Source organism: Mobula birostris, chromosome 6 (genome assembly GCF_030028105.1).
Source record: "Mobula birostris isolate sMobBir1 chromosome 6, sMobBir1.hap1, whole genome shotgun sequence".
In the NCBI taxonomy this organism is placed as follows: Eukaryota; Metazoa; Chordata; class Chondrichthyes; order Myliobatiformes; family Myliobatidae; genus Mobula; species Mobula birostris.
In genome coordinates this window covers 128,970,612-128,997,916 of record NC_092375.1, presented here as the reverse complement: position 1 = coordinate 128,997,916, position 27,305 = coordinate 128,970,612, and the positions used below count along the sequence as shown (strand labels likewise).

The 27,305-nt window shown below is 42.5% G+C and overlaps 1 protein-coding gene across 6 annotated transcripts in view; it reads left to right on the top strand.

Moving 5' to 3' along the window:
- Positions 1–27,305, top strand: part of LOC140199358 (partitioning defective 3 homolog B-like) — a 1,206,993-nt gene that overhangs the window by 1,167,164 nt on the left and 12,524 nt on the right. Inside the window, exon 23 of one of the 6 annotated variants that reach the window (XM_072261297.1) lies at positions 24,578–24,657. The exons of the other annotated variants lie outside the window; for them this stretch is intronic. Coding sequence (XP_072117398.1) covers positions 24,578–24,590 — 13 coding nt within the window. The 3' untranslated portion in view covers positions 24,591–24,657. Of the gene's footprint in view, positions 1–24,577; positions 24,658–27,305 lie in introns of those variants that run through there. 6 annotated transcript variants of the gene reach the window in all.

The following is a 27,305-nucleotide window of genomic DNA, read 5'->3' as shown; positions in this document are numbered from 1 at the left end:
GTTGTTATCATGGGTGACTTTAACTTCCCTAATATTGATTGGCACCTGATTAGTTCCAATGGTTTAGACGGGGCAGAGTTTGTTAAGTATGTCCAGGACAGATTCCTGTCACAGTATGTGGACAGGCCGACTAGGGGGAATGCCATACTAGATCTAGTACTTGGTAATGAACTGGGTCAGGTCACAGATCTCTCAGTGGGTGAGCATCTGGGGGACAGTGACCACCGCTCCCTGGCCTTTAGCATTATCATGGAAAAGGATAGAATCAGAGAGGACAGGAAAATTTTTAATTGGGGAAAGGCAAATTATGAGGCTATAAGGCTAGAACTTGTGGGTTGTGAATTGGGATGATGTTTTTGCAGGGAAATGTACTATGGACATGTGGTCGATGTTTAGAGATCTCTTGCAGGATGTTCGGGATAAATTTGTCCCAGTGAGGAAGATAAAGAATGGTAGGGTGAAGGAACCATGGGTGACAAGTGAGGTAGAAAATCTAGTCAAGTAGAAAAAGGCAGCATACATGAGGTTTAGGAAGCAAGGATCAGATGGGTCTATTGAGGAATATAGGGGAGCAAGGAAGGAGCATAAGAAGGGGCTGAGAAGAGCAAGAAGGGGGCATGAGAAGGCCTTGGCGAGTAGGGTAAAGGAAAACCCCAAGGCATTCTTCGATTATGTGAAGAACAAAAGGATGACAGGAGTGAAGGTAGGACCTATTAGAGATAAAGGTGGGAAGATGTGCCTGGAGGCTGTGGAAGTGAGCGGGGTCCTCGATGAATACTTCTCTTTGGTATTCACCAATGAGAGAGAACTTGATGACGGTGAGGACCATATGAGTGAGGTTGATGTTCTGGAGCATGTTGATATTAAGGGAGAGGAGGTGTTTGAGTTGTTAAAATACATTAGAACGGATAAGTCCCCCAGGCTGCTCCACGAGGCGAGGAAAGAGATTGCTGAGCCTCTGGCTAGGATCTTTATGTCCTCGTTGTCCACGGGAATGGTACCAGAGGATTGGCGGGAGGTGAATGTTGTCCCCTTGTTCAAAAAAGGTAGTAGGTATAGTCTGGGTAATTATAGACCAGTGAGCCTTATGTCTGTGGTGGGAAAGCTGGTGGAAAAGATTCTTATAGATAGGATCAATGGGCATTTAGAGAATCATGGTCTGATCAGGGACAGTCAGCATGGCTTTGTGAAGGGCAGATCATGTCTAACAAGCCTGATAGAGTTCTTTGAGGAGGTGACCAGGCATATAAATGAGGGTGGTGTAGTGGATGTGATCTACATGGATTTTAGTAAGGCACTTGACAAGGTTCCACATGGTAGGCTTATTCAGAAAGTCAGAAGGCATGGGATCCAGGGAAGTTCAGGTGGATTCAGAGTTGGCTTGCCTGCAGAAGGCAGAGGGTCGTGGTGGAGGGAGTACATTCGGATTGGAGGGTTGTGACTAGTGGTGTCTCACAAGGATCGGTTCTGGGACCTCTACTTTTCGTAATTTTTATTAACGACCTGGATGTGGGGATAGAAGGGGGGGTTGGCAAGTTTGCAGATGACACAGAGGTTGGTGGTGTTGTAGATAGTGTAGAGGATTGTCGAAGATTGCAGAGAGACATTGATAGGATGCAGAAGTGGGCAGAGAAGTGGCAAATGGAGTTCAACCCGGAGAAGTGTGAGGTGGTACACTTTGGAAGGACAAACTCCAAGGCAGAGTACAAAGTAAATGGCAGGATACTTGGTAGCGTGGAGGAGCAGAGAGATCTGGGGGTATATGTCCACAGATCCCTGAAAGTTGCCTCACAGGTAGATAGGGTAGTTAAGAAAGCTTATGGGGTGTTAGCTTTCATAAGTCGAGGGATAGAGTTTAAGAGTCGCGATGTAATGATGCTCTATAAAACTCTGGTTAGGCCACATTTGGAGAATCGTGTCCAGTTCTGGTCGTCTCACTATAGGAAGGATGTGGAAGCATTGGAAAGGGTACAGAGGAGATTTACCAGGATGCTGCCTGGTCTAGAGAGTATGCATTATGATCAGAGATTAAGGGAGCTAGGGCTTTACTCTTTGGAGAGAAGGAGGATGAGATGAGACATGATAGAGGTATACAAGATATTAAGAGGATTAGATAGAGTGGATAGCCAGCACCTCTTCCCCAGAGCACCACTGCTCAATACAAGAGGACATGGCTTTAAGGTAAGGGGTGGGAAGTTCAAGGGGGATATTAGAGGAAGGTTTTTTACTCAGAGACTGGTTGGTGCATGGAATGCACTGCCTGAGTCAGTGGTGGAGGCAGATACACTAGTGAAATTTAAGAGACTATTAGACAGGTTTATGGAGGAATTTAAGGTGGGGGGTTATATGGGTGGGTAGGTTTAAGGGTCGGCACAACATCGTGGGCCAAAGGGCCTGTAGTGTACTGTACTATTCTATGTTCTATGTAGATTGCTGGCTTACACATATTATGTAAATACCAGAACAGTTTTGTGGTCTCCAAAAATAAGCCATGCAGAAGATACTTAGCAGCTGTAGCTAAACTATTTATACTTATGGGTTAGTTAAGTTACTGTTCAGTCGTGACCTCTGCAATTCAGTGATGGAAATGTGGTTGAATGTCAAGGAGAAGTGGAGATAGTTATTGCATGGCATTTATTCTGTATGAATGTTGTGTCACATATTAGCCCAAGCCTAATGCCATCCTGATGTTTTTGCTTTATGCAAGCATATATTACTCTACCATTGAGTGGGAATATACACTGTGCAATCATCATAAAAATCCCCATTTCTGATGGATGGAGGGTCATTGATAAAGCTAGGGAATTGGTTGAGTCTGAGGGTGCAGCTCTATGTCACTCTCCCAGCAAAGGTCTGAGGCTGAATTGATTAAGTTTAACAGCCACAACTACCTTAGTTAAATTTGTTACGACTCCACCCATGGGGACTGTTCCCTTTGATTCCAGTTTTACTCACGTTCTTGAAACATTCTGTCAAATGCTGCCCTTATTTCAGGGGCAGTCACTCTTGCCTCCCCTTAGGAACCCAGCTCTTCTGTTTAAATCAAAGTTTTATGGAAGTCTAGACCCAATTGATGGTGGTGGAACAGAAAATTCGCCTTACCAATTTGATACTTGGAAATAAATAGTACTTGACAATGATATTGACGGTATTGTTTAGTTGTAATTGAGGGTGTACTAATAGGATGCAAAGGGCAGGATTCCAGTTACATGCTGTTTGAGGAAACATTGTCAATCTAATACCCTTGTTGTAAATATACTGAAGGGGCTTGGCTAGAGGAACAAACTCTCATTCTTAAGTATTCACTACAGCCAAACTATTATCAGAGCCTTAACTTTGGTTGTTTCCAATGTCCATAGCCATTCCAGATAGCATGTGTATTGAAGATCCATTGAATAGGAACTTGGAGAAAGACAAGACAGATTGACTCAATTTTTACAATAGATATTTGCAAATTCTTTAGCCTTGTTTTTGTCCTCATTGAGCTCTGCCATTACAGAGCTTTCTCTCTTTCACATTTTTTAATGTTTTCCTTGAATGGTTGTGCTTAACAATATACCATTTACATTCCTGAGTTGAAGTTTTTTTGCCACCTTGCTCAGTAATTTGAAAACCTCTATTAGATCTTTCTCAACAATCCCAGCTTCTTAAAATTTGTTACAGAAGTGAATTCCCTGAGTTCTTTCTATTAATCATCCTCCTGTACCATAACCAAACACACTTCCTAAAATTAAGTGCCCAATTGGCACAGTATCAAACTAAGACCTAACCTGTAACTTATACAAATTTCATGTTATTTCATTGCTTTTTTACGTTTCTCAACAAAGCTATTTGTCAATCTCATAAACTTTCGTAGCCATTTTTCATCTTCAGAGACGTTTCAATGTGCACCCCAAGTTCCCTTTATTCATGCACTCTCAAAATGACCACATTGTAGACCTGAAGTGATGTCCTACCAAAAATGCCACCCACCTGCATCAATTGTATCTGATGTTCCCCTACTCTGTGCAATAGATTAGTGAAATCAAAAAGCAAAGAAGTGAAGGTGTTGGAAATATCAAATAAAGACATAAAATGCTGGAAGGAATCTACAGGTCAGGAAGCATCCAGGAGAAAAGAAGCAGAGTTAGTGGTCATCTACTTGAAATGACAACATAGTTTGCTCCTTATTTGGCCTCCTGACCACCTCCAGCATTTCCTGTTATTATTTATGTTATTATCATCATCTTCACTGTTCACTACTTTGCCAAACTCCACAGTCTTGGAATTTCTTTCTATTCCTTGCCAAGTCCTGATCATTTATAAAAACAAGAAAAACATTTGTCCCAGTAATGACTCACGGAGGACCTTACCGAATACTTCCAGTCAGGGAGACGTTCAAAAACCGCTCCCTCTGACTTGGCCAGAGTCTTTTTAATGTCATGTACTATTTTACAATAACATCTGTTATGAGTATATTTTATCAAATGCTTTTTGAGAATTGATCTATCCATTTACTCCACCACCATCATCAACACTGATATTTCATCAAAGAATTTAATTAAATTGGCCAGATAATAGTAATCATGATTTAATTAAATTTTAAATTGTAATGGAAAAGACATAAGATAAAAATCAAAGACTTTTGGAGAGAGATCATTTCACTGTTTTGAGGAAAAGCCTAGTTCCAGTCTGTGGTATTATTGTGTGTGCTTCTACAAGTGAAAATTCACATTGTCTTTGACAGCAGTGATGTGGTGGAACCCCATTCATAGTACTGAACTGGCTATCATTGTTGGGTTACCTGCTTCCTTTTCTGTATAAACATAAGAACATAAGAAGTAGAAGTAGGAGTAGGCCATCTGGCCCATCATTCAATAATCTGATCTGGCCATGGACTCATCTCCACCATCTGCCTTTTCCTTCAGTTTTTCTCTGCAACTCGGGATACGTTACCTCTGGTTAACTTAGAATGACACCAAACTGTGAAAGAAAAGGTGATTATATTAACAGTAAAAATTCAAAATACTTGCCATGCGGCTTGGTAGCATAGTGGCTAGCGTAACACGATTACAGCGCCAGCAATCACCAATCAGGGTTCAGTTCCTGCTGCTGTCTGTAAGATGTTTGTACGTTCTCCCCATGACTGTCTGGTTTACCTCTGGGTGCTCGGGTTTCATCCCACATTCCAAAAACGTACAGGTTAGAGTTAGCAAGTTGTGAGCATGCTGTGCTGATGCCGGAAGCGTGCGGACAATTGCTAGCTGCCCCAAGCACTATCGTCACTGATTAGTTTCGATGTTTCGATATGCATGTGATAAATACCACAAATCTTTTTCTTAATGCATGTCAGTTCAACCATAACAATTTCTGATTATCAACATGAGAAATTCTGCAGGTGCTGGAAATTCAAAGCAACACACTCAAAATGCTGGAGGAACTGATGGCCAGTATGGAAATGAATAAACATTTGACATTTCGGACCGAGACCCTTCTTCAGGACTGGAAAGGAAGGGGGAAGATGTAAGAATAAAAAGGTGGAGAGAGGGGAAGGAGGGTAGCTCGAAGGTGATAGGGGAAGCCAAGTGGGTAGGAAAGGTAAGGGGCTGGAGGGGAAGGAAATGGTTGGAGAGGAGAATGGACCGTAGTGAAAGGAATGGAGGAGGGCACCCGGGGAAGGTGATCGGCAGGCGAAAAGAGCTAAGAGGCCAGAGTAGTGAATAGAGGAAGAGGGAAGCTTATTTTTACCTGAATGAGAACTCTTTATTTGTGCCATCAGACAGAATATAAGGTGTTGCTCCTCCACCCTGAGGGTGGCCTCATCGTGGCACAAGAGGAGGCCATGGACCTACATGTCAGAATGGGAATGGGAATTGGAATTAAAATGTTTAGCTACTGGCAACTTCTGCTTTTGGCAGATTGAGCGGAGGTGCTCGACAAAGCGGTCCCACAATTTACGACGGGTCTCACCAGTGTAGAGGAGGCCGCATCGGGAACACTGGACGCTATATAGGACCCCAGCAGATTTGCAGGTGAAGTGTTGCCTCGCCTGGAAGGACTGTTTGGGACCCTGAATGGAGGTGAGGGAGGAGGTGTATGGGCAGGCGTGGCATTTTGGCCGCTTGCAGGGATAAGTGCCGGGAGGGAAATTAGTGGGGCGGGATGAATGGACAAGGAAGTTACAGAGGTAGCGATCCTAGCAGATATATTTAGTGGTAGGATCCCTTTGGAGATGGCAGAAGTTGCAGAAGATGATGTGTTGGATGCGGATGCTCATGGGGCAGTGGGTAAGGACAAGAGGAACTCTATCACTGTTAAAGCAGTGAATTAAAGTAAGGGTTAACACTAAACTGCGCTTTATGTTCTAGTTTTGCTTTTCTTCTGATAAATTTACACCTCTTAGAACACTAATTACTTTTGTGCTCAGATGCAGTGCTAATTCAGTGCAAGTCATAGCCTTTGCTACTGCATGGTTCCTCCTCTTGTCCCTAACCCCTCTGTATCGACTTGCGTTGCCTGTTAATCTTTCCAAATGTTCTCTTTGCTCTTTTTAAAAAATTTTCCCTGTGCTGTATTCTATCTGGAATTTGACTGTGATCTGTATTTGTCATTTCTGATAAACTTTTCTTTACCAACTTAATGTAAGCATTGTTCCTTTGACAACCAGGAAGCTCCAGCACTGGCCAGGCAATCATTCTGAATAAGAATTCAGTTTTTGTCTGAGGCACAACTCCTTTAAAGCCAACCATTGTTTACTGACAGTGTTCTTGGCCATCCTTTATCTACTTTCAACTTGAACAGGGTCTTTTCTCAAAATAGTGAAACTGCCTCTCTTCCAAAGAAGCATTTTTAAGATCATAAGATATAGGAGCAGACTTGGCTTTGATTGTTTATTTTGGCCTTTTCTGTAACAGTTCTAAATTTAACTATTATCACTATTATCTAGATTTTTTTCCACTATACTTACTCTATTTGAAACCCCACCCTTTTTTACTTCTTCCTGGGGCCACATTTTTAAAAAGTTTGTCATCTTCAAAATTACTCATTCTATTCTCTTCTCCGATTCTCAGTGATAGGACCTCCTCTTCATTTTGCAGTGCGGGATATGTGTGACATTCTGCCTTAATCCAAGTGGACTTCATGCATGATTGCCTATTCTTTCCACAAGCCTGCCATTTCTACCTAACCGAATAAATAACTGTGTCCACATTCAATTGCTCTGATCAAGCTATCCCTGTTTTATCAATTTTAATTCTTTTCTGGTCAACATCTCCCCCCCCCCCCCCCCCGATCCAAAGACCTTAGATCATTCTCTTTTCATTCCGTTGACTGTCATGGGACAATCATACCCTCGTTTGTTGTCTTACACATGCATTATATATATATAAAAAAGCAGTTACCTACTTAATTCACACAATTCTTTTTTACATCAACAATTGCCCCCTTCTATTTTATTAGAGCATCACCTTCTAACTTTTCCATACTTGTAGTCTTCAGCCTTCTAAATTGATAAACATTAACCATTACAATTATCAGCACACACAAAATTAATCTTCACCCATGGATGGATTTGAACATTAGATCTTCAATTTCAAAATTTACTTCAAAAATCTGAGTCACACAATATCTCGTTTGCCTTATTGACATGCACTTTAATTACTTTAGTGTGTTTTGTCTGTTGTGGATTATCTCCCTTGCCTCGTCCACAACTTGTGTCCAGTCTGAATTCAAATGTGGGATCGCTGGACTCAGTAGCAACATACTTCCACAGATAATTGATTCAGATTGTGAGGTTTTATCTTTCTAGTTACATTTAGACTGAGGCAAAATTCATCCCCCAGCAGCCTGATCTAAAATTGCCTTTCCAATGGCTCTTCCAAAGAGTCTCCATCTCTTGTAAATTGTGGCGGTTGTTGCTATATAATTGCAAGAAAGCATTTGGCCTATGCATTCACAGACCAAATAGACAATGAACAATTTTCATACGTACTGAAACCACATTCTAAGTTTCTAAAGGAACACAGAATCTATGGAAACGAGTCAACTATTGACATTTCGGGCCAAGAGCTTTCATCAGGACTGCATTTTGTGTGTGTTGCTTTGGATTTCCGGCATCTGCAGATTTTCTCATGTTTGTGTTACGTAAGTTTCTGTCTTGTTATTTCTTCTGTCCAAGCCCAATGGTCTTCCCATTGATAGCATCCTGATAACTATGCCTTTCCCAGCACCGTGCACATGTTGGTGGGTTATATAAGGATATCTCTTGTGGGAATCATTGCTACACTCAATATCCAGATGAGTGTGAACCATAATCTTACCATGGCCATCATTACCTGATGGTTGCCCAATGACTGGACCTAACTCCACTCTCCACTCTGGGAAATTGATATGTCACCTCTAAAAGGTTATTATATGTGAACTGTACCTTTGTACCCTCCTGGATACCCAAGGTTTTCTCCATGCACACCAAATCATCCACCTCCAAGTTACCCTGATCCATTGAGAAAAATTGCTTTTGATCACTGGATGTTCTCCAAGAATCAACATCACTGCTGTCTTGTCCATTGGCTGTAATGGTTCTGGAGCAAGACTTACTATGGTCCCAGTCACAATTACTTCCATTGCAATGAGAAGCATGATTCCCTTCATGTTGAGTTAAACCTGTACACACAAGTGTAATCTCTGCTCTTATTTCCAATATTCTTATATTAAATTTTCCATCCTTCCCATTCAATTCTCCAATCCAAGCTCCCAATTTTCTTTGGACTCAAGCTGCCCATTTCTTTTTATTCAATTTCATTTCAGGTTAGGAGAAGCAAGAAACTGTGTATTTTTTTCTTTCTCATTTTGCCTGTCTTTATGGCAGAACTCCCTCCCTGATTCTCAGGATTAGGGATCCGAGAGGCACCCTCATCACTGGGTCTGTTCCCATTTTCTTGGAATAGAAAATCTCCTACAACTCCGACAATAGGACCATCACCTATGTCAATTGATACATGCCAATGGTGATAATGTTCTCCCCCATCAATTTTAGCTAGTTGATATGGTGCCACCAATTTTTATCTGGAGCAGTCAGTACCTTCTACACTGGTGGGTTGACCTGGTCTATAACTTCATAGAGCCCTGCAAACTTTGGACGTAAAAATGAGGTGGCTTGAAGTACTCTAATCAGCTGCCTTTGTCGTGGGTTTAGGTCTACGAGACTAGCATCTGATTCAAAGGAGGCTTTACTTTATCGCTGTTTCATTCCTCTCTGATGCGCTGACCCATGATTGGCTTCCTTCGCTGTCACTACTAACTGTTGGACCTACTTTTCTGACACAATGCGATCTACATCTGGTTCTGCAATTCTAATCCTAACAACTCCACATATATCTTGCACCCAGTTATCCTCTCACTCTACTATACTGATGAAGAACCATATCCAAAAACTTTCAAATTGGGTTTTTCCTTTTCCTTTGTGCCTTTGTTCTCAGGCATTGCTTTATCTGATTGACTTCTACCCTCCCCCCTCCTTTTGGCTTTGATACAAATTGTCCCTTGGGACCATGGGACCATCGACAGTTTACATATATAGTGGGGTGTTCATGTCTGCTCTGGTAACATTTGGTTAGTTTGTCTACTGGGTCCCCTTCGTTAATATCCATGTCAGTATCGCATTCTTGTTCCCCCACTGTATCATTGTACTTCTGGCAAAGCTGAGTGTATGTTCGGATGCAAATATGATATAATCAATTTCATTCCCTTGCTGTGGTCTAGACTGTGTATTGCTCTGATTAGTTGCCTGGAACAACTTCCTTCAATCATTCCCTGGGCACTTATGTCCCAGTATCCTAAGCAATATCTCTCAGCTGCTGTACCCTGAAGAGGGGCAGTGTATGTTATATTCTAGTTTTGATTTCTGTCCCGGCCCTCCCTCTTTGTTTGTAGGGTGGGGGGAAGTGGGTTGTGGTGTCAATAGTACTAATGGCTTCTTTTGGTTGTATGTTGACAGGGATCTTCGGTTGGATACTCTCTGTCATCATGATTCTGTTAGACCACATCATCTGCTAAGTTCCCCCGCATCTGTACATGCACCAACTCATTCCTCCCCTATTACTGATCCAAAATCGCACGTTATTCCAACTGTCACAGGAAAATGGCCCTGCAGCTTTTCTGTCTTCTTTATACAATTTGTGTGATCTCCAGTGTTACTCTTCTTTTCATGGATTGATTTCTGTTTAAATTCATAGCTGTTTTTAAATCACCACACTGTTTCCTCAATCCCTCCACATCATTCTTAGCCACTCAACTTCTTCCCACTTACCCTTTTCTTGAACCAGTTTTTCACACTGCAACTGCTTCATAGGCATCAAATTCAGAATCAGAATCAGGTTTAATATCACTGGCATATGTCGTGCAATTTCTTGTTTTGCGGCAGCAGTGCATTACAAGATGTAGCAATAAAAATGCCACAACTTGCAATAAGGTTATATAAAATTAAATAGTAGTACAAAAAGAGAGGGAAAAATAATGAAGTAGTGTTCATGGGTTCACCATCCATTCAGAAATCTGATGGTGGAGGGAAAGAAGCTCTTCCTGAAACATTGACTATGTGGCTTCAGGCTCTTGCACCTCCTCGCTGCTGGTAGTAATGAGAAGAGGGCATGTCATGATGGGGGTCTTTAAAGATGGATGCTGTCTTGTTCAGGCATCACCTTCTGAAGATGTCCTCGATGCTGGGGAAGATAGTGCCCATGATGGAGCTGACTGAGTTTGCAACATTCTGATCTTTTTTCTAATCCTGCGCAGTTGCCCCTCCACACTGGGTGGTGATGCATCCAGTAAGAACACTCTCCATGGTACATCTGTGGAAATTTACGAGTCTCATTGATGACATACTAAGCTTCCTCAAATGCCAAATGAAATCTAGCTGCTGCTGTGCCTTCTTTGTAATTGCATCAGTATGTTGGGCCCAATATAGATATTCAGAAACACTGACACCCAGGAACTTGAAACTGCTCACCCTTTCCACTGCAGATCCCTCGATGAACATAGGAGTCCATTTCCTCAACTGCCCCTTCCTGAAGTCCACAATCAATTGCTCGGTCTTACTGACATTGAGTGCAAGATTGTTTTTGCGACATCACTCAACCAGCTGATCGATCTCACTCCTGCATGACGTGAAGTCTGACATTGCAGTATTTCAGTGGAGTAAAGGAGATTACAGTGGTCTGAGGGAGCAGTTGGCCAAAGTAAATTGGAAGGAGGTGTTGGCAGGGATGACAGCAGAGCAGTGATGGCATGAGTTTCTAGGGAAAAAAAAAATGAGGAAGGTGCAGAATAGATGTATTCCAAGAACAAAGGAATACTCAAATGGCAAAATACAAACGTTTGTAGTACAACCGGGGCTGACAAGGGAAGTCAAGGCTAATGTAAAAGCAAAAGAGAGGGCATACAACAAGGCAAAAATTAGTGGGAAGACAGAGGATTGGGAAGCTTTTAAAAACCTACAGACAGCAACTAAGAGAATCATTAGGAGGGAAAAGCTGAAATTTGAAAGCAAGTGAGCAAACAATATCAAAGTGGATAGTAAAAGCATTTTCAAGTATGTAAAAATAAAACAGAGATGAGAGTGGATATAGGACCACTAGACAATAAGGCCAGAGAAATAATAATGGAAGACAAGGAAATGGCAGATGAACTGAATGAGTATTTTGCATTAGTCTTCACTGTGGAAGACACTAGCAATGTGCCAGATGTTGAAGGGTGTGTGGAAAGAGAAGTGAGTGCAGTTACTATTACAAGGGAGAAGGTGCTCAAAAAGCTGAAAGACCTAAGGATACATAAGGCACCCAAACCAGATGAACTGCGCAATAGGGTTCTAAAAGAGGTAGCAGTAGAGATTGTGGAGGCATTAGTAATGATCTTTCAACGATCATTGGACTCTGGCACGGTTCCAGCGGACTGGAAAATTGCTAATGTCACTCCACTCTTTAAGAAAGGAGGAAGGCAGCAGAAAGGAAATTATAAACCAGTTAGCCTGACTTAAGTCAAGTCAAATCAATTTGTATTGTCATTTCGACCATAACTGCTGGTACAGTACACAGTAAAAACGAGACAATGTTTTTCAGGGCCATGGTGCTACATGAAACAATACAAAAACTACACTGAACTACAGAAAACAACAGAAAAACTACACTAGACTACAGACCTACCCAGGACTGCATAAAGTGCACAAAACAGTGCAGGCATTACAATAAATAATAAACAAGACAATAGGCACAGTAGAGGGCAGTGGGTTGGCGTCAGTCCAGGCTCTGGGTATTGAGGAGTCTGATGGCTGGGGGGAAGAAACTGTTACATAGTCTGGTCGTGAGACCCCAAATGCTTCTGTGCCTTTTGCCAGATGGCAGGAGGGAGAAGAGTTTGTATGAGGGGTGTGTGTGGTTGAGAAGATGTTGGAGTCAATTGTTAGGGATGAGGCTATGGAGTACCTGGTGACATAGGACAAGATGGGACAAGTCAGCATGGTTTCCTAAAGGGAAAATCTTGTCTGAAGAACCTGTTGGATTTCTTTAAGGAGATTACACATAGGATAGATAAAGGGGATGCAGTGGATATTGTATATTTGGACTTTCAGAAGGCCTTTGACAAGGTACCACACACGAGGCTGCTTACCAAGTCAAGTGCCCATGGTATTACAGGAAAGTTACTGGAATGGTTAGAGCATTGGTTGATTGGTAGGACGCAGTGAGTGGGAATAAAAGGATCCTTTTCTGGTTGGGCACCAGTAACTCCACAGTGTTCTGCAGGGGTCGGTGTCAGGACCATTTCTTTTTATGCTGTATATAAATGATTTAGATGATAGAATAGATGGCTTTGTTGCCAAGTTTGCAGATGATATGAAGATTGGTGGAAGGACAGGTAGTGTTGAGGAAACAGAAAGGCTGCAGAACAACTTAGACAGATTAGGAGAATGGGCAAGAGAGTGGCAAATGAAATACAATGTTGGAAAATGCATGGTCATGCACCTTTGTAGTAGAAATAAATGTGCAGACTATTTTCTAAATGGGGAGAAAATCCAAAAACCTGTGATGTAAAGGGACTTGGGAGTCCTTGTGCAGAACACCCTAAAGGTTAACTTGCAGGCTGAGTCGGTGGTGAGGAAAGCAAATGCAATGGTCACATTCATTTCACGATATCTAGAATACAAGAGCAGGGATGTGATGCTGAGGCTTTATGAGGTACTGGTGAAGCCTCACCTTGAGTATTGTGAACAGTTTTAGGCTCTTCATCTAATTGTGTGCTGGCATTGAAGAGGATTCAAAGGAGGTTCACAAGGATGATTCCAGGAATGAAAAGGTTATCATACGAGGAACGTTTGATAGCTCTGGGTCTGTACTCGCTGGAATTTAGAAGGATGAGGGGAGAATTTCATTGAAACCTTTCAAATATTGAAAGGCCTAGACAGAGTAGATATGGAAAGGATGTTTCCCATGGTGGGGGAGTCTAGGACAAGAGGGTACGGCCTCAGGATAGAGAGATGTCCATTTAAAACAGATGCAGAGAAATTTCTTTAGCCAGAGGGTGGTGAATTTGTGGAATTTATTACCACAGGCAGCTGTGGAGGCCAGGTCACCGGGTGTATTTAAGGCAGAAATTGATAGGTTATGGCATCAAAGGTTACAGGGAGAAGGCTGGGGAGTAGGGCAGAAGAGGGAAAAAAAGGATCAGCCATGATTGAATGGTGGAGCAGACTCAATGGGACAAATGGCCTAATTCTGCTCCTAAAGCCTTATGGTCTATGTGCCTCCTCATCACCATCTGAAATTCTGTCAACAATAGTTGTATCATCAGTAAATTTATGGTTGCCCTTTAAGCTGTGCCTAGCCACACAGTGATGGGTGGAGAGAGGATAGAGCAGTGTACTAAGCACGCATCCTTGAGGTACTCCAGTGTTGATGGTGAGCAAGGAGAGGATGTTATGATCCACTCAGACTGAATTTCGCACTCCTTTACCCCAGTAAATCAGTTACCTTCTCTTTAATGTGTGCTAACCCTACACGGAGACTTTTGTTTTCCTCTTTGAATATGTCATGCTCTGCTTTAATTTGCTGCTGATATTCTGTCCAATCCTCAATTAAACAGCCAACTGCTACTTGCTTCTGTACTCATTTAAATTCCTTGTCTAACAATTTCATTTGGGCAGTCTTCCAAAGGACTTCCCTAGTACTGTGACCAAAATATTCTCCACACTCTGACCCCATTAGGTATTTTTGCAGGAGTTCCTCAACTCAAACAATCCATATCCTCCAGACTCGCAGAATCTCTTATCCTTGGTTAGTAACCACTAACTACTCAGCCCCCAGTTCTGGCTGCATATACTTCACCAATCTGGTCAGCCTCGAGTGTCCCACTGATCCCACATAGAATTCTATCCTCGAATCCACCCAGAGACACCAGCTGTCATTGTTTCCACTTTCAACAACAATGATTGGTTCAGTCAGAGAGAATCTGTATTTACTGGCAAATACCTTTATTGGTTCAGTTAACAACAGGCATGCAAGTCAGACAAAATGAAAGACATGTGCTCACGCCCACTGTTTTTCCCCAACCCTTCCTGAACAGTCAAAGAATCGAAAAGATAATACTCAGGAGAACTTTACACTGATGCCCCTTGATTCATGTCCATGATCTTTGGTCTCCGGAGTTTCCGCTGCTTCTACTCCCAAAACCTCCATGCTGATCCTCTTTCTTATTAGATTGAAACATTGTGTTTTAATTTTGTTGCCATGAGCCCATCTGACTGACCTGTGTCAGCTTCTCATTGGATCTAGCCTACAACTATAAGCCATATTACTTTATTGCTCTTCCATCAGTTTTGTGCCTCATGTCACTTTCCTTACTCGCCCAGCTTCAGAGCAATTTAGCCAGCTCCACACTGAGATTAGGCTACGTCAGGTCACAGGCTATTCTTTCCACATGCCTGCCATTTCTACTTAACCAAAGAAACAGCTGTTTATTTGAAAATGATGTCAGGTTTAGCAGATCATTGATCAGGACCTCACTGTGTCCACTCTCAATTGCTTTAATCAAGCCATCCCTGAGCATGAATCAATTCACAAAATAGTGGCCGCAAGAAGACTGTCATGAAAAAGTTAGCCTTTGTTCCTTTGACCACGTGGTAAGAACATTGACATCTGGTTTGCCTGCTTCCATTGTCCTCGGCTCATTCCACTTAGATGTTTGCAGGTTTTAATTTCTTTCTGGCTAACAAACTACAGTGAAAGGAGTAAAGTGGTGGTTGGACAGGAAAAACAAAATCCAACCAATAATTATCCTCTTTCTGAATGGGTGGTTATTTCTTATCACATTTTGCAAAAATTATGCTCCTTAATAAATTATCTGTCTCAGTACTTGAACATCAGTTACAATGTGCAGATCATTTTCTACACTGTTAAGATCATTACACATTAAATACTGCAACAGAACCCATTCTTTATATGGTGGGAGCACCCCACACAGGCTCTGTTTTTGTCTGACCTCCTCCTACGCATTTAATCATCATTTTGAGGGTATATTTCCCCTTTCATGCTTTGAAGCATGAAAATCTGATTGTGGTGAGCCCAGAGCTGATTTTGTATGAATAAATTGACATTTAATACCACCAATGGAAATCTTAATTAATTTTGAAAATGAGATTTTTTTTCCAGTTGGCTTTATGTATTGTGACAAAAGGTCTCCTTTTAAGTGTTTTTAAACCCATCTCTGCTTTAAATCACTAATATGGTGCAATTCAACTATTTTAGCAGGGTTGCTCTAATTGGCACATTTGGCAAGGATGTACCCAGGTGGTATTAACCATTCAGGCGCCAATCTACATGTACAGATTTAAAAAGATATGTGACATAGCATGGGAGAGCTCATTAATCACAGAGTAAATAATTAGACCCACAGATTATTAACCTATATTTTTGTTTTGGAGTTGCAATAAATCTACTTCCACACTGTTTAATGCCGTATATTTCAGTTCTTTGCAATATCCTATGTGCTTTTTGGTGTCATGTAGACAGATATCCCTAGGACCTGATGGAATCATTCCCAGGGTACTGAGAAAGGGAATGGAGAAGATTGCTGGGGCCATAACAGAGACCCTCTTTTGCCGCAGGTGCGGACACAGAAGACTAAAGAATAGACAATATATTCTTCCTCTCTTTAAGAAGGACAACAGGGATAATCTAAGAATTTATAGACCGGTATATGCGTGGTAGGAAAATTATTGGAGATGATTCTTAGGGACTGGATTTACTTGCACTTGGAAAAGCTTGGACTTATTAGGGAGAGTCAACGTGGTTTAGTGCAGAGGTGGTCCTGTCTCTCAAATTTGATTGAAAGAGTCCATCATTCTTGAAAGTGGCAACACAATGGTACAGAAAGCATACTGCAAGTTTGACTTCATTGTTTGAGTATTAAAATTGGTTAATCATGTTGAAGCCGTAGAGAACTTTGGCACAGCCATATTTGGAACCTTCTGTACACTTCTGGTCACTGCATTACTGGAAGTATATGGAGACTTGAGGATGCAGAAAAGGTTCTAGAGCATTACCTGGATTGACTAAATGGAGAGAATTGACTGACTTTCTTTGATTGTTATCTCTGGAATATCGAAGGCTGAGGAGCAACTTGATTGACAAATATTAATGCAATGCCCTGGCTCACATCTTTACTGTTGTGCTGTAGGTATTTCATTTGGCAGTTCTGTAAGATCGGTCTATTCTGCTGTCAGCCTGTTTGGGTTATTGTTGAAGATAAGGGATGATGAGGAATGTGTGCCATCCAATTAGGATGGTGAAACTGGGGGGAGGTTTTTTTGGTGAGGGACGCTGAGGCTGGTCTTGGAGCTTTTGTTCGGCAGCATATGAAGAGAAAAGATTCTGGGGAGAACCAGTAGTAGAATACAACCCATTGGGAGACCCATTTGTTCGAGATGGATTGCAAGTGACATTCTGAAGGTGGTGTGTGCTTTCACGCAGACTGAGGGCCCAGCGCGTCAGTGACAGAGAAGTTCAAGATGAACTTCAGCTTGTGCACTGTCTAACTGTAATGGGCCCTTTTTGTTTTATCTTTCTTTATTTTACCAACCCTTTAGTTAAGTAAGTTTCATAAATATAATTCCTTCAGTCGTATGCAGTGTTGCTGTCTGTTATTTCTTGGCACTGAGTTGTAACAGGGTAGCAAATGACACAGCATCCACACAACCCGGGATTTGGGGTGAGAGAGCCATCTCATTCTCACAGGGTTGGCGGGACAGAGTGTGTCTTCCCTCGACTTACACAGCCCAAGGAAACCAGCGGGGTTTCATTAAATTATGAGAGGCATAGATGAGGTAGACAGTCAGTATAATTCTGTCATGGTGGAAATGTTAAATACTAGAGGGCATAGATTTAAAGTGAGAGAAGGACAGTTTACCGGAGACATGTTAGGAATGATTTTTTACACAGTAAGTGTAAGGAGTCTGAAAAACATTTCCAGGGTAGGTGATGGATGTAGATACTGTAGAAAGGCAATATCTGAAAGGCATTAAAACAAGTCACATGAATCAAATCAGGTTTATTATCACTGACATATGTCATAAAATTTGTTGTTTTATGGTAATTTCATATCAGTACAATACATAAAATTAGATTACATTACATTATGAGGGCACTCGGTCCTCATTTATTGTCATTTAGAAATGCATGCATTAAGAAATGATACAATGTTCCTCCAGTATGATATCACAGAAACACAAGACAGACCAAGACTAAAACTGACAAAAACCACATAATTATAACATATAGTTACAACAGTGCAAAGCAATACCGTAATTTGATAAAGAACAGACCATGGGCACAGTAAAAAAAGTCTCAAGTCCCGTCATCTCACGCAGATGGTAGAAGGAAGAAACTCTCCCTGCCATGAACCTCCAGCGCCGCAAACTTGCTGATGCAGCCCCTGGAAGTACCCGACCACAGCCGACTCTGAGTCCGTCCGAAAACTTCGAGCCTCCAACCAGCCCTCCGACACTGAGCACCGATCACCATCTCTGCTGAGCGCTTCGAACCCGCCCTGGCTGCCGAGCAACAAGCAAAGCCGAGGACTCAGGGCCTTCCCCTCCAGAGATTCTGGATCACACAGTAGCAGCGGCGGCGAAACAGGCATTTCAGAAGTTTCACCAGATGTTCCTCCGTGCTTCTCACATCTGCCTCCATCAAATCAAGATTGTGCACGGCACCCTACTTGACAGATAACAGATATTCATCACCGGAGTGGCCGCTGTGTGCTGCGTCGCATCGCCATCTTCCCAATCAAGCATAAATACCATAAATTCCCAATATACCATAAATTGTAATAAGAAATATATTAAAACATTTAAATAAGTAGTGCAAAAAGATAGTGAGGTAGTGTTCCTGGGCTCATTGTCCATTCCGAAATCTGATGGTGGAGGGGAAGAAGCTGTTACTGAAATGCTGAATGTGTATCTTCATTCTTTCCTGTACCTTCTCTCTGATTGTGTAATGAGAAGAAGACATGTCCTGGGTGGTGGTGGCCCTTAATGATGGATGTCACCTTTCTGAGACAGCACCTTTTGAAGAAGTCCTTGATGGTAGGGAGACTGGTGTTCATAATGGAGCTGGCAGGGAATAGATGTTTACAGGTCATGGGCAGACAGATGGGATCAATTAGATTGAAATTAAGCTTGGTGCAGACCTGTTGAAAGGCCTGTTCCTGCGCTGTTCTGTCCTACGTTATGTTTGACACTGAAACTCTGATAATCTGCCACCCTCAGGACTTGACGGTGCCAAATTCGCAGATTTTCTGGATTAATAATGTTACTCCTATTAATAGCCAAACATGTTACACTGCAGGATTATAAATGTTTTAGTAAGCCCATGTTGAGTCTAAAGATAGTGGTAAACTAAGCCCTGGTGAGTTCAAAGGAAGCAGGAAGTGGAACCCAGTGAGCTTCAGTTTGTGTATTTCAGCTTCAAGCTGAAATGTACAAACATTCTGACGCCAGCTCCAGCTGCAAAAGCCCACTTGCATTCCTGACTTCCAGTATTGCCAAACCCTGACCTCAGCTCCACCTGCATACCCGGTCCCATGATGCAGACTCCTATTTGAGTGCATCCTCAATTGTATTTTAGAGTAAGCCAGATACCAAACATTTAGGGCCTTTGAATATTGGCTATCAAATTATTGGATACCAATCATCAGAATTTTATTGTACTGTATTTCAGATCCTGATCTTTCTGACAGGGAAATTATATTTCCTTATTCATTCTTATGCACCCCCTCCTAATTTTAAGGATTACCATTAACCTACTGTGCTGCAAGGAAAACAACCCCAACTCCTCTAGTCTCTCGCTATATAGCTAAACTTTATATTGACAACGCATTGCTTAAACTTGAGAAATTTTCTCTTCAGAACACTAAATTCAGTTTTTCTTTTGCCAGCAGGATCAGAAAGTACCTTAAACAAAGTGAAGAAAAAATAGATATCCTTCTTTCTTGTCATTCTATTCATTTAATGAACCCGGAAACAGAATAATAGTCCAATGGAAGCGGTGGGCAGGTGATCAGATGAAAGTAAACTAATACAATTGAAACACCCTGGTTTTCTTGGCTGCATAAATCTAGGGAAGACAACCTCTGGTCCCACCGAACTTTAGAGATTGAGGTGCACTCGATCCCACCCCAAACCCCGGTTTGTGTAGATGCTGTGTCATTTACTAACCTGTTACAGATCGGTGCCATGAAATGACAGACAGTACACTGCATATGATTAAAGGAATTATATTGATGAATCTTAACTGAATGGTTAGTGAAGAATAACAAAAAGAAAAGGGCCCATTCTAGTTAAACAGTCAAATGTGCACAAGTTGGAGCTCATCTCTGTCATTCACGTGCTGGGTCCTCGGTCAACGTGAAAGCACGCACCACCTTCTGAACGTCACTTGCAATCCATCTCGAACAAATAGGTCTCTCACCGGATCGTATGCTACGACTGGTTCTCCCCAGCGTCTTCTCTCTTCATCTCCTCTCGACCAAAAGCCCAAGACCAACCTTATTGTCCCTCACCAAGAAAAACCTCTTGCTAATTGAATGGCATACATTCCACATCATCCCTTATCTTCAACAAGAACCCAAACAGGCTGAAAGCAGAACAGACTGCTCTTACAGAGCTGCTAAAGGAAATACCTGCAGCATAACAATAAAGATGTAAACCAGGGCACTACACAATTTATGAATTATGATTATGAGGGGACACAGTCCCATTTTATTGTCATTTAGTAATGCATTCATTAAGAAATGATAAAAATGTTTTTCCAGACTGATATCACGAAAAACACATGACAAACTGACTTAAAAACTAACAAAAACCACATAATTATAACATATAGTTACAACAGTGCAAAGCAATACCGTAATTTGATAAAAACAGACCATGGCACAGTAAAAATCTCAAAATCTTTTGAAAGTCTCATCATCTCATGCAGACGGTAAACCTCCAGCGCCGCCAACTTGCCGATGCAGCATCCTGGAAGCATCCGACCACAGTCCAACTCCGAGTCCGCCCGAAAACTCCGAGCCTCCAACCAGCCCTCCAACCATCTCTGCCGAGCGCTTCGACCCTGACCCCGGCCCCGGCAACAAGCGATACGCAGAGCCGAGGATCCAGGGCCTTCGTCTCCGGAGATTCTCGATCGCACAGAAGCAGCGGCAGCAAAGCAGGCATTTCAGAAGTTTCTCCAGATGTTTCTCTGCACTTTCACGGCTGTTTCCATCAAATCCGGATTGTGCACAGCACCCCTAGTTACACATATCGATATTCATTCGGAACGGCCGTGCGCGCTACGTCGCGCCGCCATCTTCTCCTCCCTCACCTCCTCCTTCAATTTTAAGAGGTGTGCAAGAGGGCAGTGCAATAGCATAATGGCTGTGTAATGCTTTATAGTGCCAGCAACCCGGGTTTAATTTAGTTGCTGTCTGTAAGGAGTTTGTACTTTCTCCCTATGACCATGTGGGTTTAATCCGGGTGCATCTATTTTCTCCCAAATTCAGAAGATGTACAAGTTATTAAGCATTAGTAAATTGTGGGTATGTTATGTTAGTACCAGAGTTGTGGGACACTCCCGCAGTGAGGGAAAAAAAGGATGTAGCAGGCTGTTGATCTACAATGCAGAAATGGTTTTGAGGCCAGATCCACCTATGATTTTCAAAAGAGGATTGGATATGTAGCAGGAAAGGAGAAATTTCCAGAACTCTGGATGAACAGCTGGAGAGCAGAGCTCTGTCAAAGAGCTGAAATCGGCGCAGTGAGCAGCCTTCCACATATGCAGTATTTGGTTCTGTGAGCAGATGCAGGCATGCCATCCAAGCCTGAGGGAAGAAAGTGCAGTCAAGTGGGTGAATGTGCTGCCATCGTAGCCCCCAGTTACTTCTTGAAAGATCTGCAGATCTTGCTTCCACAACCTTACTCAGAAGTCCAGTCTGTTCAATGATCACTCTCGAAACTTGGCTACAACATGGAAAGAAGGGCCAAACATGAGAACAATCTGAACGACACAGAAAATTCAGCCATGCTCATGTCAAGTGAAGTCTGAGGTATACACTCAGTATACTGTCACTTCATTAGGTACACCTGTACACCTGCTTTTTAATGTAAATACCTAACCAGCCAATCATGTGGCAGCAACGCAATGCATAAAAGCATGCAGACATGGTCAGGAGGTTTGGTTGTTGTTCAGACCAAACATCAGAATGGGGAAAAGTATGACTTAAGTGACTCTGACCATGGAATGATTGCGGGTGCCAGATGTGGTGGTTTGTGTATCTCAGAACCTGCTGATCCTTTGGGATTTTCACACACAACAGTCTCTAGAGAACAGGGAAATAGTGTGAAAATCAAAAGCCAGCCAATGAGCAGTAGTTCTATGGACTAAATTGCCTTGGTAATGAGAGAGGTCAAAGGAGAATGGCAAGGCGACAGTTAATCAAATAACCACAGAGTACAACAGTGTAAGGTGTTGTTCCTCCAACCTGAGTGTTGCTTCATCTTTACAGTAGAGGAGGCCGTGGATAGACATGTCAGAATGGGAATGGGATGTGGAGTTAAAATGTGTGGCCACTGGGAGATCCTGCTTTCTCTGGCGGACAGAGCGTAGGTGTTCTGCAAAGCGGTCTCCCAGTCTGCGTCGGGTCTCGCCAATTTATAAAAGGCCACATCCGGAGCACCGGACGCAGTATATCACCCCAGCCGACTCACAGGTGAAGTGTCGCCTCGCCTGGAAGGACTGTTTGGGGCCCTGAATGGTGGTAAGGGAAGAAGTGTAAGGGCATGTGTAGCACTTGTTCCGCTTACAAGGATAAGTGCCAGGAGGGAGATCAGTGGGGAGGGATGGGGGGGGACGAATGGACAAGGGAGTTGCGTAGGGAGCGATCCCTGCGGAATGCGGGGGGTGGGGAGGGAAAGCTGTGCTTAGTGGTGGGATCCCGTTGGAGGTGGCGGAAGTTACGGAGAATAATATGTTGGACCCGGAGGCTGGTGGGGTGGTAGGTGAGGACCAGGGGAACCCTATTCCTAGTGGGGTGGCGGGAGGATGGAGTGAGAGCAGATGTATGTGAAATGCGGGAGATGCGTTTAAGAGCAGAGTTGATAGTGGAGGAAGGGAAGCCCCTTTCTTTAAAAAAGGAAGACATCTCCCTCGTCCTAGAATGAAAAGCCTCAGAGAAAGCAGGATCTCCCAGTGGCCACACATTTTAATTCCACATCCCATTCCCATTCTGACATGTCTATCCACGGCCTCCTCCACTGTAAAGATGAAGCCACACTCAGGTTGGAGGAACAACACCTTATGTTCCGTCTGGGTAGCCTCCAACCTGACGGCATGAACATCGACTTCTCTAACTTCCGCTAATGCCCCACCTCCCCCTCGTACCCCATCTGTTACTTATTTTTATACACACATTCTTTCTCTCACTCTCCTTTTTCTCCCTCTGTCCCTCTGAATATACCCCTTGCCCATCTTCTGGGTCCCCCCCCCCCCCGCCTTGTCTTTCCTCCCGGACCTCCTGTCCCATGATCCTCTCGTATCCCTTTTGCCTATCACCTGTCCAGCTCTTGGCTCCATCCCTCCCCCTCCTGTCTTCTCCTATCATTTTGGATCTCCCCCTCCCCCTCCAACTTTCAAATCCCTTCAACACACATAAAAGTTGCTGGTGAACGCAGCAGGCCAGGCAGCATCTCTAGGAAGAGGTGCAGTCGACGTTTCAGGCCGAGACCCTTCGTCAGGACAGAATTCCTGTTGTTTGCGTTTCAAATCCCTTACTCACTCTTCCTTCAGTTAGTCCTGACGAAGGGTCTTGGCCTGAAACGTCGACTGTGCCTCTTCCTAAGGATGCTGCCCCGCCTGCTGCGTTCACCAGCAACTTTTATGTGTGTTGCTTGAATTTCCAGCATCTGCAGAATTCCTGTTGTTGGCGTGTTCATCCTTTTGTTTTCGTCATTCCACGATTTGAATTATCCTTTACTTCGTGTGTTATGCGTAATTTTGTTTCAGACCAATTGTATTTATAATGACAGAACTCCACTGGAAGTAGAATATAGAACTTGAATTTGTAAATACATTTGTCGGCCCCAGGATATCACAAAGCCGATGAAGAACATTTTGTAAGTGCACTCACTATTGAGATATAGGACAATTTTGTAGCTAATTTGCTCATACAATGTCCTAAAAGACCAGGTGTTAATGATCAGATATTCTGTTTTGGTTGTTGGATAAATATTGATCAGGACCCTGTGCAGATATTACCTATTGTTCAAATTGGTACCTTGGGATTGCCTACACACATCTGACAGGGCAGAAGAGTCATCAGTGTAATAGTAGATCACAAATGAGGTTCACACACACTCATCTTTTAAGGTATTACAAACAGTTAAAGCTCAGTATTCTACTGGAGTATCTGATTGGATTATATGTTAGAGTTACTGGAGTGAGACTTGAACACATAACATTCCAGTTCAATGACCATAAGGCAGAGCAGAATTATGCCACTCAGCCCATTGAGTCTGCACTGCCATTCATCGTGGCTGATTTATTATCCCTTTCAACTCTGTCAGCCCCATTCTTCCTGCCCTCTCCACATAATCTTTGACATCCATACTAATCAAGAACCTGTCAACCTCTGCTTTAACTATACCCAATGGCTTGGCACACACAACCATCTGTGGCAATGAATTCAACAGGTTCACCACCCTCTGGCTAAAGAAGTTCCCCCTCATCTCTGTTCTAAATGGACGTCCTTCAATTTGGAGGCTGTGCCCTCTAGTCCTAGACTCCCCCACTATAGGAAACATCCTCTCCACATCTAATGCACACTGTCATTTCTCTGCAACATACTGAATGGTGCCACAAACTGGCTTACATTGGCTCTATGAACAGCAGTATTCTTTCACATCACCTGACAGAACGCCTCAAAAATGTTTTACCTGTAACCAAACATCACATCACAGAGTTGGAGTGTTTCAAAGTTTTAATGTAAATGTGTTATCAAAGTATGTATTTTCTTACAGGCATTCGCAGTAGAACAAAGAAATACAAGAAAATCAATGAAAAACTACACGCAAAGATTAACAGACAACCGATGTGCAAAAGACTTAAATGTGCAAATTACTGTAAAAAATCAATTAATAATAAAATAAATAAATAAACAAACAAATAAGTAAGTAATGCTGAGAACATGAGGTATAGATTTCTTGAAATTGAGTCCTTAGGTTGTATTCAGTGTTGTGGTGAGTGAAGATATCAGGAACCTAATGGTTGAAGAGTAATAGGTTAGAGTATTTGTACCAGTAGGAGTGTGTAATTGCAGCTTGATATGTTTACATAGCCTTTTCCCCAATGCAGGTGAACCTGGGGTTTTATAATAATACAATTAGTAAAATTGGCACTGGCTAGTGCCTGAACACACTGTACCAGTCTACTCCCCCTCAAAACTGCATTTGTGGTTTGAACTCTTTTAAACTTTAATTATATAATAAATATTTTAGAGAAAACAGTATTAGCATTGCTGACAGATTCTAAATGAGGAATTTTGAAAATAGAAGGCGGTGAGTAACTATTAACAGAGGAGGGGTAGTGGAGAGGATTCTATGTGCGAGATTGCTGGTGATTAGATTAAATTGCAGCATTATCCGATTTCACAGACATTGACTGAAGCTAAATGAATTGGAAGAATATTACTAATTCATCTTGGCTATTCCTTTGAAAGGGCCTCAAGCTAGTGCCAATCTCTCACCTTCTAATGCACAATTCCTGCAACGCCCTCACACATCAGTACAGAATTATTGTGCCTTGACTATTCAGACAGAGTTAACTCTATCTAGTGGGATTTAGAATTCTCATTCTTTTGGACCATAAGACAAAGGAGCAGAATTAGGCCATTTGGCCCATCAAGTCTGCTGACCATTCCATCATGTATGTTTTATTATCCGGCTTCACCCTATTCTCCTGCCTTCTCCCCATAACCTTTGACCTTTTTACTAATCAAGAATCTATCAACCTCCATTTTAAATATACCCAGTGACTTGGCCTCCATAGCCATCTGTGGCAATGAATTCCACAGATTCACCACCCTCTGGCTAAAGAATTCCTTCTCATCTCTGTTCTAAAGGGACATGCTTCTACTCTGTGGCCTTTGGTCTCAGACTTCCTCACTATAGGAAACATCCTTTCCACATACACTCCATCTAGGTTTCAATGAAATTCCCCCCTCATTCTTCTAAACTCCAGAGGCCCAGAGCCATCAAATGCTCTTCATACGTTAATCATTGTGTTCCAGAGATCATTCTCGTGAACCTCCTCTCCAATTCTGGTTAATGCCTTTTATTGCATTCTTCCATGATACATCCCTTTCTATCTCCAGTATTTCTGACACTCATCACTCAGTGGATCCTGAAGGATGCAGAATTCCTGTCTCTTTTTCTATGCAACGCCAACAGTTACATAATTCCCTGCAACATAGAAGGGGCCATTCAGCCCGTCAAAGTTAAGCTGACTCCCAGCACAATGGCATTTCCCTCTGAACTATTCCCTTCTGTGTGCCCTTTAACACTACCCCTCCCAATTTTCTCACCAGCTGCCTGCACTAGGATCAATGTAAAGTGGCCAGTTAATCCAACAATAAGCATGTCTCTGGGATCTGGAAGGAATCTTGAGGAACGTAAATGGAAACCCACTCAGTCCCAGGAAGAACATGTAAGCTCCTTTCCAATGCACCCCAGATCAGAACTGAACCTGAGGTCACTGGAACTATGAGGCCGTACCTCTGAGCTGCCCTTTGAGTTCATAACCACACATTGAACATGAAGCCAGATGTAATCACGCAATGGAAGTATAGGCCTTCCCTTTGATTAATCTGTCAAAATCCTATTGCAAAAAATCATGACGACTTTGGGCAAATAACTTTAATTTTATAGTATACTCAGCCCCTGCTACACAACATGAAGTACATGTCAATGATCCAATAAACGGAGTCTGCGTCTGTCCTCTTAGGCGAGCATTTGTAGCTGAAACATTTGCCTTGCCCAAAATACAAAATCACCACTTAGCGGACAGTGTTGTGTGCAGATTGTGTGTTGCCTTTCTTTATTACAAGTGGTTGCTCATTAAAGAATTAAATTGATTGTAAGCATTACAGGACATTGGAAGGTTGTGAAAGATGCTACATAAATGAACGTTTATTTTAAGCCATGGTGACTAGGACTTAAAGTGGCTTTTTTGAGCTCCTTTCCAATGCAATGCTGCACTTTAATATCTTCACCAGTAGCCGCTGCTGACAGCATAAACCAGGTATCGACACTACTCTTGATTGTTACAGTCATTTTTTAATCTTCAACTGTTCAAGGCAAGTAGGTGACCTTAATTGTTCAGGTCTAAATGTTGTAATCTTACTTGGTCAGGACTTGGTGATTCAATTTGAACCGCTGTAGAAAAATGATGCAGTGTATCTGCCAAAGACAAGTGATGTGAATATGACTGCTCAAAGCAACTGATGAAATCTTAACAGCTCAGATCTAAGTGCTGCTGCCTGTATTGTAGTCTCAACTGCTCAAGTCTAAATCAAGCAGAGTTAAAATGATCGGGGTCTCAGAGCTGCAAGTATAACAGCTCAAGCCAAGTGTTGCAAGCTTAACCTGGGGGCTTAAATGCTGCAACCTTTAACAGCACAGGTCTACACGTTGCACCCTGAAGGCTGATTTCTGAGTGTCACAGCCATAACAACTCAAGATGTATCGGAAC